The sequence below is a fragment of the Salmo salar genome, chromosome 17, assembly GCF_965601325.2.
Source record: "Salmo salar chromosome 17, fSalSal1, whole genome shotgun sequence".
NCBI classification, from domain to species: Eukaryota; Metazoa; Chordata; class Actinopteri; order Salmoniformes; family Salmonidae; genus Salmo; species Salmo salar.
The window spans coordinates 49,706,685-49,723,948 of NC_138307.1; the positions used below are offsets into that span (position 1 = coordinate 49,706,685).

A 17,264-nucleotide genomic window follows, 5' to 3' on the forward strand; every position below is an offset into this window, starting at 1 on the left:
TATCGTGAGTAATTTAGCAAACTCTTAGTAAATTCCCCGGAAGTTTGCGGGGGGTATGCTTTTTCTGAACGTCACATGCTAATGTAAAAAGCTGTTTTTTGATATAAATATGAACTTGATTGAACAGACATGCATGTATTGTATAACATAATGTCCTAGGTGTGTCATCTGATGAAGATCATAAAAGGTTAGTGCTGCATTTAGCTGTGGTTTGGGTTTTTGTGACATTATATGCTAGCTTGAAAAATGGGTGTCTGATTATTTCTGGCTGGGCACTCTCCTGACATAATCTAATGTTTTGCTTTCATTGTAAAGCCTTTTTGAAATCGGACAGTGTGGTTAGATTAAGGAGAGTCTTGTCTTTAAATAGCTGTAAAATAGTCATATGTTTGAGAAATTGAAGTAATAGTATTTCAAACGATTCAAAAATCGCGCCACTGAATTCAGGTGGCTGTTACGTAGGTGGGACGAATTCGTCCCGCCTTGCCCATAGAGGTTAATCTAACCACACTGTCCGATTTAAAAAAGGCTTTACAACGAAAGCAAAACATTAGATTATGTCAGCAGAGTACCCAGCCAGAAATAATCAGACACCCATTTTTCAAGCTAGCATTTAATGTCACATAAACCCAAACCACAGCTAAATGCAGCACTAACCTTTGATGATCTTCATCAGATGACAATCTTAGGACATTATGTTATACAATACATGCATGTTTTGTTCAATCAAGTTCATATTTATATCAAAAACCAGCTTTTTACATTAGCATGTGACGTTCAGAACTAGCATACCCCCCGCAAACTTCCGGTGAATTTACTAAATTACTCACGATAAACGTTCACAAAAAACATAACAATTATTTTAAGAATTATAGATACAGAACTCCTCTATGCACTCGCTATGTCCGATTTAAAAAAAGCTTTTCGGTGAAAGCACATTTTGCAATATTCTGAGTAGATAGCCCGGCATCACAGGGCTAGCTATTTAGACACCCAGCAAGTTCAGCACTCACCAAAGTCAGATTTACTATAAGAAAAATGTTATTACCTTTGCTGTTCTTCGTCAGAATGCACTCCCAGGACTTCTACTTCAATAACAAATGTTGGTTTGGTTCAAAATAATCCATAGTTATATCCAAATAGCGGCGTTTTGTTTGTGCGTTCAAGACACTATCCGAAGTGTAAATAAGGGTCACGCGCACGATGCATTTCGTGACAAAAAAATTCTAAATATTCCATTACCGTACTTCGAAGCATGTCAACCGCTGTTTAAAATCAATTTTTATGCCATTTTTCTCGTAAAAAAGCGATAATATTCCGACCGGGAAAGCGTGTTTACGTTCAAAGAGAGAGAAAATAAAAGCATGGGATCCCCTCGTGCACGAGCCTGAGTCTCATAGTACTCTGACCGGCCACTATCCAAACGCGCTATTGTTTTTCAGCCAGGGGCTGCCTCGATATCATTCAGCTTTTTCCCGGGTTCTGAGAGCCTATGGGAGCCGTAGGAAGTGTCATGTTACAGCAAAGATCCTCAGTTTTCAATGAACAGAGCCAAGAAGAACAAGAACTTGTCAGAGAGGGCACTTCCTGTAAGGAATCTTCTCAGGTTTTTGCCTGCCATATGAGTTCTGTTATACTCACAGACACCATTCAAACAGTTTTAGAAACTTTAGGGTGTTTTCTATCCAAAGCCAATAATTATATGCATATTCTAGTTACTGGGCAGGAGTAGCAACCAGATTAAATCGGGTACGTTTTTTATCCGGCCGTGTCAATACTGCCCCCTAGCCCTAAAAGGTTAATATTTTCAAACATAGTTTCATCGTTCTTTATATTGTACGAACATCCTATTGGGTGGAAGCTTTACAGCTAGAATGTTTCCTTCCTAAGTTACAGTATTTCTGTTATAGTCTTTCTGATCATTCTAATGACATCACAAAATAGACATACATTTTTCTTATTCCATCCCTCATCATCCCCAATGTTTGTATGTTGAAATATATTGTCCCAGTGTCCGTTGTTTGATGTTGAAGTTATTAGGCAAGAGTCTCTCTATACCCACAGCACATTAATTTGTTCAATACTGCAGGGCAAGAGAGACAAAGTTAACGACTGGTGTTAAGTCATAAAACCGGCCCAACTTCCCCCTTCCTCTCTGCTGAGAGGGGGGGTATGGCGATCTGCCAGCCCTGTGCCGAGCTGATCTGGCGCCATTGATCCCCACTAGGAGAGAGAGAGTCATGGCACCACTCACGCACATCATTTTGCCTGAGGAAGGCCCTAAAAATTGTCAAAGACTCCCGCCACCCTAGTCATAGACTGTTCTCTCTGCTACCGCACGGCAAGCGGTACCGGAGCGCCAAGTCTAGGTCCTAGAGGCTTCTAAACAGCTTCTACCCCCAAACCATAAGACTCCTGAACATCTAATCAAATGGCTACCAAGACTATTTGCGTTGCTCCTTCCCTCCCCCTCTTTTACACCGCTGATACTCTCTGTTATCATCTATGCATAGTCTCTTTAATAACTCTACCTACATGTACATATTACCTAAACTAACCGGTACCCCCCTGTATATAGTCTCACTATTGTTATTTTACTACTGCTCTTTAATTACATGTTACTTTTATTTCTTACTCTGTATTTTTTTTAAACTGCATTGTTGGTTAGGGGCTCGTAAGTAAGCATTTCACTGTAAGGTCTACTACACCTGTTGTATTCGGCGCATGTGACTAATAAAATTTGATTTGATTTGTATTAGGAAAACATTTTCTGACGGGCCCAAATTGACCACTCTGTACAGATGAGGCACAGCCTGCACGATAACAGCCAGTCACCTGCAGGAACAACCACTATGAACCACGCCTATGTAGGTTTTTTGGGTAGCAGTATATAAGAGGACTGAAGGGACCACCCTGGCAGAGCTCGTAGAAGACTTTTACTTTGTACGTGTGTTTGTTGTAACCTCTCCAGTTAACTGATACAAAACAGTGATTCATTTAATATTGACTTAATGTGTTCCTGGTGGGGAATTTCCACCACAACATGTTGAGGAAAGGGGGACTGAAGTGAAGTGAAAGCTTTGTGTCCAGCTAGACTCCCCAGGTGAGCGAGAGAGAACTGACAGCTTTTTACTACAATTATTCCTACATCTGTCCGGACTTCTAGGTTCCCAAACCCAATATTTGCAGCCAACACTAACATTTATACAGCGAGGGTCTGTATTTGCTCAATGTCTGTTAACCATGCCATATTAATGTCTGGAATTGTGTCTGGAATTGGAATGGATGGCTAGGCTATTTTGTGATTTGTCCCTCATGATTTGTCTCTATGTATCCTCCTCTTTCTCCTCTCTCTACCCATCCTATCCGCTCAGACCACAACTGAGAGACAAGCAATTATGTAGAGGCGATTGGGCCCAATTGAACCCATTGACTCTGCTTTCCAAACTAAACTGAGTGACTCTTTTAATCTCTGGGTGAAACTTTCCATTTCAATGTCCAGGTAGATACCAGAATGTTGCTGAGCTGCACAGGGTTTTTACAAAATGCAATTCATTTCAATAGATACGTGATCAGCACATGTATACAGCACATGTATACAATGTTCTACATATTCACTTTATTATTCCAGTATAATCTGAGATAAGGCATCACATTGGTTCAAATCAGGACAACAAAGTTGTAGCGAGACAAAAGGCTTGGCTTTCATTTATATGTAGAATACAATTTGACCTTTTTAGCATAAACATCACAGTGTATCATAAAGGCAGCGTCACAGAGAGAGAGAGCAACACAAGCAACAAATGAAGCAGAAAGGTTGGCCAATATGGGTCACCATGGCCATCGAAACCAATGAGGCCACAGTGAATGGTTTATGATGCAATGATAGGCTTCATGTGGTGAGTCATTGTTTTTACAGTGGATTTTGACGCCAAACAAGTGCAGCAAACTGGAGCCAGGAAGGAAGCTGTGTACTGTATATCCCTGCAGCTATATAGAGCCTGTCAGGCTGACCAACCGTCAACACTTCCTACTCACACTGACGCAGCACATTTACTAAATTCATGTTTAAAAAACGAATCAATGAATTAACCACATTTTGTTGTGGTTAATGGCCTATCCCTAATCTAAGGCACCTAAATCCTGAGTTACAGGGAATGCTGTCTGTTTGGGCACTCTTCCTCTGTGGTGCCAAAATAAGGTAATAAGGCTTTCATTTTAAATAGTCAGTCAATAGAAACCAACACCAAACGCAAGGCAAGACACTGGCCAAGACTCTTGAAAATTGTCCCAAAATCTTTGGCTAGACATTTTAAATGGTAAAACCTGTATACTATCAGTTTCCAAAGTGGAAATAAACATGACAAACAATTACAAATATCTTCCCAGAAAAAAACACTTATGAAATAATGATATATTACATTTTCAAAATAAAGCACACTGTCCCAAGAAAGTTCAATTTACAAAGTAACACAAGACACATAGGGTGGATGTCAGTAAACCATAGATTCACAGAATATTGTGGAGATTGTCTACTTTTACCATTAGATACAAGGCCCATACTAGCATGGCAATAAGACTGATTGCGATGATGGCTTTACCACAGAAAACAGGCCTATTGTGATGACCACTTTACCACATGAACTATTGGTGATCGTCTACACGACTTACCATAGATACTGATGATTGTCAACACATTTACATTTTAGTCATTTAGCAGACGCTCTTATCCAGAGTGACTTACAGGAGCAATTAGGGTTAAGTGCCTTGCTCAAGGGCACATTGACAGATGGTTCAAATCCCCGAGCCGACTAGGTGAACAAACAACCTTTCGGTTACTGGCCCACCACTCTTAACCACTAGGCTACCTGCTGAAACTCCATTGTGATCTCCTTGCCTGGCTACCCATCCACATTGCGCCGGCCAACTGACGTTTCTTCTCCACGATGAGTCTGGACTTGCCTCCCTCCCTGACAATTTCTAGAATGTGAACACAATCTGACCAATCTGATTGGTCCCAGAAACCGATGGGTTGGGCCAGAGCCTGCCTACCTGATGACGTTATCAACTTTGATTCTGATTGGATTGTCTATAACGAATCTAACCAATCACTGATTCATTTGTTTTGAAGTCACACAAACAAGTTCTAGGATGGCAATTTCAGAGTGACTGTATGTAGCGATTGATAGAGCAGAGGAATTCAATTCAGGGTGAGTGGTCAGGCAAGTGATCCCAAGCAGACATACAGCTCAGTCAGTCTATGAGTGGACCAGTTTGATGCCCTGTCCCGTGTCCAGTATATTGGGAGGGAACCAGCCCAGTTTGAGTCGCCTAAAGCACCTCAGACACACTCCACACATCCAGAGGAGGTTGAGCCCACAGCACCAGTTGGATAGGTGCACCAGAGGATAGATAGCCTGGGGGAAGTGGGTCTTCCAGTGCTTGGCCACGTCGCTCCCCGTGGGAAGATGGAGTGTGTAGTCGCTCCAGTGTTTCGACACGCCGTAGGCCGCCGCCACCATCCTGCCCTTCTCCGACCACTGGGTGGCGCTGTCCGGGTTGCAGTTGAACTCCACCCACTCCGAGGTGAAGTCCCCAAGGCGGGGGGCGTCCCCGCCTTCGATGTCGCCGGCGGGGGCGAGCTCGGCCCCTTGCATGGCCACATAGACTCCCTCCATCCTTCGGACCTCCTTTACCCAGGGTATGGAGTTCTCTGTGTCCAGGACCAGGATGAGACGGGAGGTGAAGCTGCTGTTCTTCTCCTTCCACCACTCCAGCAGCTGCTCCAGACGCAGAGAGTCTCCTCCTGGTAGAGAGAGAAATAAACATTTTAATAACCACAACCTAGTCTTAGGCTGGGACAAACAAGGAACCATTTGCGAAAAGCTGATATGATCCATATCATAACATGCACAATGTAAACAAAAGGAACGTGAATAGTCAAGTTATTTGTCAAATCATCTCTATTGTTATTCTGAATACCATCTACAACGACATGCCTGTATGGCCTATCCCTAGTCTAAGGCACCTAAATCCTGAGTTACAGGGACTGCTGTCTGTTTGGGCACTCTTCCTCTGTGGCAGAAACGTGAACGGCGTATGAGTGTGTATATGTGTGCGTGAGCAGCCTGCGTGATTGAGTGAGAGTGCCAGAGACACCCCCCATCCTGCTCTTCCCAGACCGTTCTGTAAAGCTCCAACGCCAGCCAGGGCCCCGGGTTGTTTTTCCCTCGGCCTCCGCTGCTCAAACACTGTGACACGGGGTATGACAAGCAGTATCCTTCATGAGGATTAATACGGCAGTGTGCTCCATGGCAGGAAGATTAAGAGGTGCCCGTAGATGGAGCCAAGATAAGAGATTTCTTTACAGTTTGGGAGCTGCTCAGAAAGGGACTGGTGAAGAGGAGCAATACACTGTGTGGTCGTGACAAACTGATGCTTAATGTACAATTTGGGTTTCAGGGGAGCACCGGGGTGCTACACTGTGGCTGCGTTGATGTTTTGACACATATTACTAGAAGACTTGGTCCGTAGTTAGATCTGTATCTTTAGGAAGACAATACGTACCAGTTTTTTTTACTGACCCTGAACGTTAGGGGTTTAGTAGCTAGTTTGATAAAAGGTTTTAAAAGTTACTGTAATCATAGCTTACAATGCACAGTATGATTAAAATATATTCCTTCCTTAGTCCATTAAAGAATAATTGGGTAATGGGTTAATAATACTACTTCACTACACTCATTACAGCCGACTTGCCCGATGACTGTCTTTGCATGTATTTGATAAGGTTAAGGTGGGTGGTGAGTAAATAAGGAAATGGAAGACAAAAAAGGTCAAAGTAGTCTGGGTTCATGGAGAAAATGAAAAGTTACGAGTGGGAGTACATTAATGGTCAAGTCATGTTAAATTGTCACCGAGCTTGTCTTCGTAGCAGCACCATGCAGTGATAAAGCGTGGGTGTGTGTTGGCAGCCACTGAAGAGAAACTTCAGTTATCACACTGGGAAAATGTTGGACTCTTCATTTCTACTAAGAGTTGCCATGGATTAATGAAAATTGCAGGCACAAATCACACTTTATTGGTCACATACACGTGTTTAGCAGATGTTATTGCGGGTGTAGCGAAATGCTTGTGTTTCTAGCTCCAACAGTGCAGTAATATCTAACAAGTAATAAGGTGTTCGATATAACACACTGCATCTGGCAGACTACAAAATATGTTGTACTTTTCTCAGAAACAAATGGAAAACTTTAAATTGTTTGTCAAAACAAACATAGTATTCTACCCTCATCATCATGTTTTATTCAAACATATAACCTTAATTTGATCCTGTATTTGTCTTTTTCATGTTTGATCTAGTCTGGAAATAAATAGGTGCAAAATAAACATTGATAGACGATAAGAGACAGAGGAAAGAAGCTTGTGCGTTGAGGAGAGGCAGCCAGCCAGCCAACCAACCAACCATCAAGCCAGCCAGCCACTGTAAGCTATGGTGACCCTCACCTGCCAGTGCCCAGGCCCCGGTGCGCTGCGTATGCCCGCTGTAGAACACCACGTATGTATCATGGCGGGGCCCGTCGGCCGTGCGAAGCTCCAGGAAGGCCTTGAGCTTGGCCTGCAGGGCCTCCAAAGTCACCCCGCTGGTGGAGTAGTCACAGCCAAACGTCTCAATCATGTGGTGGGAGAAGAGGCGCTGCACACTGTTCAACAGGCCCATGGAGCGCACGTTCAGCTCCTGGACCGGAGGTAGAAGGGTGGGCCGGCCATCTGGCCTGTGGAGGGAAGGATGAGTGGAGGAAGGGAGGGAATGAGAATGGATATGAAGACAGAATGGCAAGTGGAGATGGAGAGCAGAATTGAAAAGAGGAAGATGAGAATGTAGGGTAAGAAAAGGAATAGAGGTGAAGACACTGGCAGTACAGTAGAGAAGGAATGTGTGTGTCTGTGTGTCTAAAATTAGTAAGAATAAAGATGGAGAGGAGTCCTGACCCAACAGCACCATTCGGAGGTCAAGGCAGAGAAATCTGTCTGATCCGACACACCTCTTTCTCTCCATCCCACAGCACCAGGCATGAGGGCAGGAGTCAAGGCTGCCCCAGTCTCTGTCACTCAATATAGCCCCACTCACTCTGTATCTGTCTGTCCCTGTGCCTGGCATTACAACTTTCTCCATTCACTCATATAGACATCTGCATAACTCAAAACATGTAATCTTAAAGCTGAGTTATTATGATCTTGAGAGAGACCTTGGGCTGGAGAGAGTTATGTTTAAATAATGACTAGATTTTGTCTGAGTAGTTGTATTGAGATGACTGGGGGGCAGTGGATGACATGGCTGTGGGAGGCTGAAGTGACAGATGTGTAACTAACCTAGCCTGGGTCTTATCTACACAAAGATGGAAACATATTAGTCTCTCGCTATCCCCTTCCCTCTGTCCTCCCTCTTGAAAAGCCTGTCTCTCTCCCCCCCCCCCACACCCTCTCTCGCTTTGTCCCTGTCAGACTTTCTTTCCTTTGCTCTCTGTCCCTCGCCATTCCCTTCTTCTCCTCCTCTTTTCTCATCTTCCCAAGGGGCCCTCATCATTGTAAAAACATGATCTGAGCCTATCAAACAGTAGATAATACACTGCTATATTCTCAACATGCTCTCTGGTCTCCCGCTGGGGCCTACATCCACAGCCCTGGAATACAGAGCAGATGTATTGGCCTGCATCCGAATCACCACCACAGACAGACTAAGTGCTAACTGCCCCAGCACAGACATAGAGTCAGAGTCTGAAATGGCACCCTATACCCTACATAGTGCACTACTTTTGACTAAAGCCCTATGGGTCCTAGTCAAAGGGATAAGGGTGCCATGTCGGACAGAGTGGTCCTGCCTGGTCGTAAACACATCTTCCACCCACAGCCACTTAGTATGCCAGGGAGAGAGCAGCCTCAGGGGGGAAACATTAGGGTCATGTTTATGCATGGCTATTGGGATATTTTTCCACTTGGTTTGTCCAGTGAGGGAATTGAAATTATGGTCTGTCCCGCTGGATGCTGTAAAGTTAAGGTATTTTTTTTACTTTGGTGCAGGGAAGATTGATGATTGTGGAGATGAAGAAAGTGAATGTGGGTCTGTGTGTGTGAGGTCTGTGTACATGTGTACACTGAATTGTGTGTGCGTCAGGGTTTCCATTAAGAAAATGTGGCGCCTGACTTTTGATCGGCAGCATTTTAATTTAACAGACATTTGAGAAATTTACCGGACCCATATGCATTGGGCGCATAACCTGATTAGGGCGTCCACCCACTGACAAAAATCACATTTCGATGATTTATCTTCACAGAACATGCAACTCGAGGATGAAACAGCGTACGTCCTTCTTACCGAATTCCAATGCGCACTTTGAAGATTTTATTTTTTTATTTCACCTTTATTTAACCAGGTAGGCAAGTTGAGAACAAGTTCTCATTTACAATTGCGACCTGGCCAAGATAAAGCAAAGCAGTTTGACACATACAACAACAGAGTTACACATGGAGTAAAACAAACATACAGTCAATAATACAGTAGAAAAATAAGTCTATATACAATGTGAGCAAATGAGGTGAGATAAGGGAGGTAAAGGCAAAAAGGCCACGGTGGCGAAGTAAATACAATATAGCAATTAAAACACTGGAATGGTAGATTAAGTGCAAAGTAGAAATAATGGGGTGCAAAGGAGCAAAATAAATAAATATACTAGGGGAGGAGGAAGTTGTTTGGGCTAAATTATAGATGGGCTATGTACAGGTGCAGTAATCTGTGAGCTGCTCTGACAGCTGGTGCTTAAAGCTAGTGAGGGAGATAAGTGTTTCCAGTTTCAGAGATTTTTGTAGTTCGTTGCAGTCATTGGCAGCAGAGAACTGGAAGGAGCTTAATTGACATAATTTATCAGAACCTTCTAAAGCCATGACATCATTTTCTGGAATTTTCCAAGCTGTTTAAAGGCACAATCAACTTAGTGCATGTAAACTTCTGACCCACTGGAATTGTGATACAGTGAATTATAAGTGAAATAGTCTGTAAACAATTGTTGGAAAAATTACTTGTGTTATGCACAAAGTAGATGTCCTAACCGACTTGCCAAAACTATAGTTTGTTAACAAGAAATGTGTGGTTGTTGAAAAACGAGTTTTAATGACTCCAACCTAACACGGAACCCAAACCGGCTGTGCGCGTGCGCCATCATGCATACATTTATTTTGTCCCCCTACACCAAACGTGATCACGACATGCAGGTTCAAATATCAACACAAACTTTGAACCAATGACATTAATTTGGGGACAGGTCGATAAGCATTAAACATGTATGGCAATTTAGCTAGTTAGCTTGCACTTGCTAGCTCATTTGTCCTATTAAGCTAGCTTGCTGTTGCTAGCTAATTTGTCCTGGGATATAAACATTGAGTTGGTATTTTACCTGAAATGCACAAGGTCTTCTACTCCGACAATTAATCCACACATAAAACTGCCAACCGAATCGTTTCTAGTCATCTCTCCTCCTTCCAGGCTTTCAACTTATATGGTGATTGGCATCAACACTTTTACCACGACACCGGCAAAACATTTCGTCTTTCAATCAACCACGTGGGTATAACCAATGAGGAGATGGCACGTGGGTACCTGCTTCTATAAACCAATGAGGAGATGGGAGAGGCAGGACTTTCAGAGCGATCTGCGTCAGAAATAGAAATGAGTTCTATTTTAGCCCTTGGCATCGCAGACACTCGTTGGCGCGCGCGAGCAGTGTGGGTGCAATATTTGAATAACATGGATTTCTAAATGTATTTTGCGATGCTCGCGCACGCAACGTGTCCGGTCTGGTCAGCATGTAAGTGTATGTAAACTTCCGACTTCAACTGTATATACGGGTTCATGCCGAGGGGGAGATCTTCGTGGGCTATACTCGGCCTTGTCTCAGTTGGTGGTTTGAAGATATCCCTCCAGTGGTGTGGGGGCTGTGCTTTGGCAAAGTAGGTTGGGTTATATCCTGCCTGGTTGGCCCTGTCCGGGGGTATCGTCGGACGGGGCCACAGTGTCTCCCGACCCCTCCTGTCTCAGCCTCCAGTATTTATGCTGCAATAGTTTGTGTCAGGGGGCTAGGGTCAGTCTGTTATATCTGGAGTATTTCTCCTGTCTTATCCGGTGTCCTGTGTGAATTGAAGTATGCTCCCTCTAATTCGCTTTCTCTCTCTTCTCGGAGGACCTGAGCCCTAGGACCATGCCTCAGGACTACCTGGCCTGATGACTCCTTGCTGTCCCCAGTCCACCTGGTCGTTCTGCTGCTCCAGTTTCAACTGTTCTGCCTGCGGCTATGGAACCCTGACCTGCTCACCGGACATGCTACCTTGTCCCAGACCTGCCGTTTTCGACTCTCTCTCTACCGCACCTGCTGTCTCTAACTCTAACCGATCGGCTATGAAAAGCTAACTAACATTTACTCCTGAGGTGCTGACCTGTTGCACCCTCTACAACCACTGTGAATATTATTATTATTATTATTATTATTATTATTATTATTAGACCCTGCTGGTCATCTATGGACGTTTGAACATCTTGGCCATGTACTGTTATAATCTCCACCCGGCACAGCCAGAAGAGGACTGGCCACCCCTCAGAGCCTGGTTCCTCTCTAGGTTTCTGCCTTTCTAGGGAGTTTTTAATAGCCACCGTGCTTCTACATCTGCATTGCTTGCTGTTTGGGGTTTTAGGCTGGGTTCCTGTATAGCACTTTGTGACATCAGCTGATGTAAAAAGGGATTTATAAATACATTTCATTGATTGATTGTGTGTACGGTTATATACCTGCTGTAGCTGGTAGGGATGACCACAGCGTAGCCCACAGATGTGCCCCCCAGGCAGCTGCCCAGCTCATGAAAGAGCCCGTGGGCCAGAGACTCCAGAGGGATGACCACCAGGAACACACTCATGAACACACACAAGAGAGCATTTCATTTGTGATTTTTTTTTCAATGTATTGAAGCACAAGATAATTTTGCTATTTAGATACACACATTAAAAAAATCCATCACAAGGCTTCAGCTCAAAACACCCTTCAAACACAGTCAAGTGAAGCTGTGGGAATGAGTGAGAATGAAGCCTTTTCAAAGATAGATTGTGGCCTTGAATTCACTTAGACTATAGGCCTACCCAATGGACTCTATTATACAAATTCACCAAGCTGTTAAAATTCAGTAAATACACAACTAAATAATTGTATGATATTGCCATGACGATTTCCACATAGCCTTGTTACATTCACAATTAAAATCCTTATTAAAAGTCATTTTTCCTCAATCCGACTTGTCCAATTAGCGAGGCACCAGCAAGGTTACCACATCAGAACTCCCTACTTCATTATTAGCGAGTCAGTTTTGGATGGAGGCAGCAGACCTCGTTAAATTCAGCTACGACTGCCCAAGGCCTCACAGCTGGTCCATCATCATCTCCCCAGTCCTCATTTGACAAAGCAACACTGAAGCTCTTATTCAATCCCAGCATTCAAGCCATTTTAACGTAGAGCAAGGCTATAGGCCTAGATTATAGAAACAATTCAAGGCTATAGTTAGGCCTATATGTTTGGTAACACGGACACTGAATTGTATATTTGACTTTAAATGTTTAAGAGTGTGTGGGTGGGTTGAGTAAGTATTCTTGCTTAAAGACATGCTCCAGTACTTTGGTGACTAAGAAATATATTTTTTAAAACCTCCCGCTTTGGGCTGGATGTGTCAATGTGTAGTTCATACATGCATAATCTATGAGCAGAATTACTGTCACCTTAACTAGCTACGAAATACCAAGTTTGAAAGCGACTGCTTCTTGAAGCTGTGCTGTGCCATTTTCATCACATTTCCCCCCCCCCCCCCACATGGGCCAGCCTAGAGCAATTAGAGTTCTAGCCAATAAGATTCAGCCCCTCGCATTTGAGTGACAGCTAGCAAGGCACCTGCCCATCGTTATCCAGCGGTTGCAGTGTGGGCCCAACGGCTCAGTGAACACAGGAGGGAGAGCGAGAGCGAGAGCGAGAGAGAGAGAGAGAAATGATGTGGTGCACATAGCTGCACATGTGATGTAGTACGCAATTTTTGTGGACCACTTTTGGCTCGTGAGTAATATTTTCAAAACTACCGGCTAAAAAGTATACAAAAGGTACAGGAGAATCTCTTTAAGGTTAGTTCCAATTCATTTCAGCAAGCCATGACAACACCCACCATCTCTGATTGTTCTGAAATAGTTTCTGTAGTTAGAAACAGATAAGATAAGCATTCCTGAAACATTATTTTGTTGAAAAGACTATTTGAACTCTGAGAAATTAAGCTAATTGATTACACCCAAATTGGCCATTTCAATCATAGGATTCATATAATATTAATTAAGTATAATACCCAACATCCGATTTGGACAAAACCACTTAAAATTACTAAGACGTGAGGAATCCAAATAAATAGTCAAAAGCCACCAATGTACCCCACCCAAAACAAGCCCACCCCAACCGCCAGTATACAGTATCAGTTGTCTATGTTTGGCAAGTATTATGAAGCTGTGGCTTCGAGTATTGTTTATTCATCCTATGTATGTATTGTGAATTTGGTGATGTTTTTTTTCCTTTCCTGTTCAGAGAAATTAGCCATTGAAGTCGCTCGCATTTCCCCCATAAATGAGTGTGAAAGTACCAGCTTTTGCTCACTAGATGCTGCTCTTCATGCTCGTACTGCCACAGCCTTTTATTAATTTTGCAGGTCTCTTGTGCTTCCTAAAGGTAGTTTTTATCCCAATATCAAATCATTTGAGTAACAATTGATTGTTACTCAAATTAAAATGGTCAAAGAATCTATTTTTGGTTCTTAGCAAAGAGCAATTTCTCAACAAGAAATTTGTTAGGATTGTCTGGGAGTGGTCTGAGTGGGGAGGGGAAAACTGAAAACTAGCTGAGAGATTTGGAACTGTTTCTTATTGGTCTACTTACTAATTTACTGCCTGATGATGTCAACAGTCAGGCCAAATCTCCATCCCACCAAAACAGGCAGAAATTCAAGGTGGCCTTTTCAGCTTTTACAACCTCATAGCGTGGAAATATATTAAACACAGAAAAATCACATTTTTCACTGCACAGGGCCTTTAAATGGACCCATTGCAACTTTAGGTAGAAAACCAACAGCTTTTGCTCATGATTAAAATAAATGGCTTAAAGGGATACAGCGAGATTCTGACAATTCATTTTTCTACCTACCTAGGTCATGTCTCTGCGTGCAGTATGAAGGAAATTACAGGCAGTTTTTTTTCGCGAACCAATGATGACGCAACTCGCCTAGCGTTAGCGCAATAACTGGAAGTCTACAGGTACAGTAGCATAAGCTGGCTGGCTGATCTTATATGACGTGGCAAATAGTTGGACATGCCTCAGCGTAGCCTGTTATGCTAATAGCAGATTACAAGGTAAAGCTAAATTAGGGCTAAATAACTTATGGCTCTTTATGTAAGGAGATAGGCATATTAAAGAGCTAATTCACTTGGTCACAGTTGAGAGCAGAAGCAGCTCTCCTCCCCAGCTTGGGACTGTCTTGTGAATGCATGCCAGGCCTCTAGCAAGCGTCAGTCTCTGGGGTTTATGACGTGAAGCTTGATGTTTCAATGTTGATGATGCTACTCACCTTGCTTTGTTATTAGGCTATGCAGCTATCATGGTCAGGTCTGTCTCGAATAAGATAATTCAAATCTTCTCAATGATTTAAATCTTCTCAATGAGGCAAAACCAAAATAAATGAAAAGCTCAGATCAAAATCACTCAATGCACTGATCAATCAGCTAACGGATTTATCAATCCATCTTTTCATTCATTAGTTCACCATGCAGCATCTTACCTGCCAGGACACAGCTGCCAGAATTGCTGTGGACACCAGGCTGAAGAAGACCAGGCGTTCAGAGATCAGGCAGAAGTGTCTCATCCCCCGCGAGGCCATGACCCGGTCCAGGCTTCGTGTGTCTGACTTCTGGATTGAGTGCACCTTCTGACAGTCACTCAGCTTGGTGTGGAAGCCCCACAGTGTGATCAGCAGCACCACGTGGCAGACTGTCCAGAATAGGCCAAACACACAGAATCCAGGGATCACCAGGTACCACAGTTTTAGATGGCTCATCTTTAGAGCGGCTAGGACGAAGAAGGCCATCTCCACAAGCCCCAGGGGGAGCAGGGAGAGTCGACACCAGACACGTCCCCAGGAAAGCAGGGGCAGCCAGCGCTTGGTGGCCCCTAGGCTGCTGAAGTAGATGTCCAAGAGGGGTTCACAGATCAGACGGCCCAGGTAGCAGCCCAGGGCGAAGGGGTTGGTGGTTATCCTCACGGCCTTAAAAAACAGCACGGAGGTGACCAGGGTGAAGCAGGCCAAGTTGGGCAGGGCTAGGAGGGACTTGACACGCAGGCCCACGATCATAGCCCCCAGCGCCACCACTAGGGCAATGAAGGCCATAGATTTGTGCATCAGCATGGTGGTGCTGGCAATGCCAAAGCCCAGGAGTTCTAGGAGCTCCTCAGACGAGAGCAGGGTGGGTTTATAGTGAACGCAGCCCGTTATCCTATCTGTTAAGGCCCACACTGTCCTCAAAGCCACACTAGCCAGCAGCAGGTAGTTAGTAGCCTGCTCCTTCACATTCTCCTCCAGCGAGGGACTATTGAAGAAGCACAGGGGGCCCAGAAGGAAGCTAAACCACAGGTGGAAGAGGCTGAGACTGGCCCCCTCCATGGAGAAGTAGTAGTAAAGGATGCTGGCGATGCCCAGGACAAAGAACCCAGGATGAAGATGACAAGGATCATGGGCTCGTCCGTCTGTTCCCAGCGCACGTACAGGCCCAGGCATACTGCCACCATCAGGTTGAAACTGGACAGGTAACCCAGGCAACGCACCAAGGACCACATGCCCACCTCCCCGCCGGGCGCAGGCCCGCTATCCTCCTCCGGCTCCAGGCGTGACATGGCTGTGTAGAGACAGTGGCTGGGGCTGTAACAGCTCCTCCTGAACATTCAACTGGGGGGACTCATGATTCAATGATCAGGTATGTCACTGACAGTAGCAAGCTTGTGTAGGTTTTGTAACAGACTGGGGCACTTGAATTTAGGCAACATTATGGATGAGATCGATGAAATAGGCTACTCGGCCGCTGTGAAAGGAGAACATATTTTGGGAATGTGAAAAATATTTACATTAATTATCATCAACAATCATCCTAATTTAGCTGTCATATGTGGGCTGGATGACAAGCAAGTAAACAAACCGTTTTAATTATCACAGCAATAAACATTGACACTCACCAGTTGCTATTGACAGAAGATTAGAGACAGTCAGCAAGCTAGCTATCTAGGTGCTTCTGTCAATAGCACAAGAACGGCTAGCACATAGCACAAGAACGCCATAGTACAACAATAATGGCTAGTAGCTAGCTAGTTAGTTAGTTAAGCTGCGTCGTAAGTGATGACATCTCACGCAATTCCAGAGGCATCACAGTAAAACATCTTAAAATCATCAAATGTATTCACAAATAACCATCGATGACAAAACGAAAGATGAATATTGAGTTGCTTACCCTTGTCTAAAAACTTTTTTCGTTTCTAGTTCCAAACTACGGCAAAGAGAATGAGACAAACACTGTTGGGATTTTGCGTTTGCAGCGAAATCAAATGTGGTTTCAGAGCAGGTTGTCCCTCTCAATAAATTATTATTCCATTAGAGGTGACATCAAGGAAAAATCATTATTTATCAATCAATAAAGATAATTGAAAAAATGTCATTTTAACATTCATTGATAAGAAAATACTACCACCTCAACCATATACTCATTGCATCCACATCCATTGTGTGTCCTCCATGGTCTGTGAAGATATCACAGTGGTGGTGCCAAGGGGCACATCTCAAATGACACCTCAAATATGAACTTTTCCGCATACGGTACTGTAGCTCTAGTAAAATAGTACACTATATGGGAATAGCCAAAGAGAGATTACACTGGTTAATTATGATACTTTCTGGAAAATGATTTTGTGGAGTAGTGTGACTTTATCGCAACAGGGGCACTGTGGAAACAGGGGTCTATTCGTTTTCTATTTTTCTCTCTGTGTTGTTGGGAAGGGCCCGTAAATAAGCATTTCACTGTTGTTTACGAAGCATTTGTAAAATGTTATTTGATTCGGTTTTTTTTCTGACTGACTGACTACTGTGGGTATAATAATGCACATACAGAT

The 17,264-nt window shown here is 43.7% G+C and overlaps 1 protein-coding gene across 1 annotated transcript; it reads right to left on the minus strand.

Annotated features, from left to right (window-relative positions):
- Positions 1-5,258: 5,258 nt before the first annotated feature.
- Positions 5,259-16,001, minus strand: LOC106576094 (transmembrane protein 168-A-like). The gene is given in 6 exon segments (XM_082963329.1): positions 5,259-5,806; positions 7,504-7,772; positions 11,834-11,953; positions 13,307-13,335; positions 14,893-15,815; positions 15,818-16,001. Coding segments are annotated over 6 exon segments (2,073 nt in total).
- Between the last annotated feature and the right edge of the window lie 1,263 nt (positions 16,002-17,264).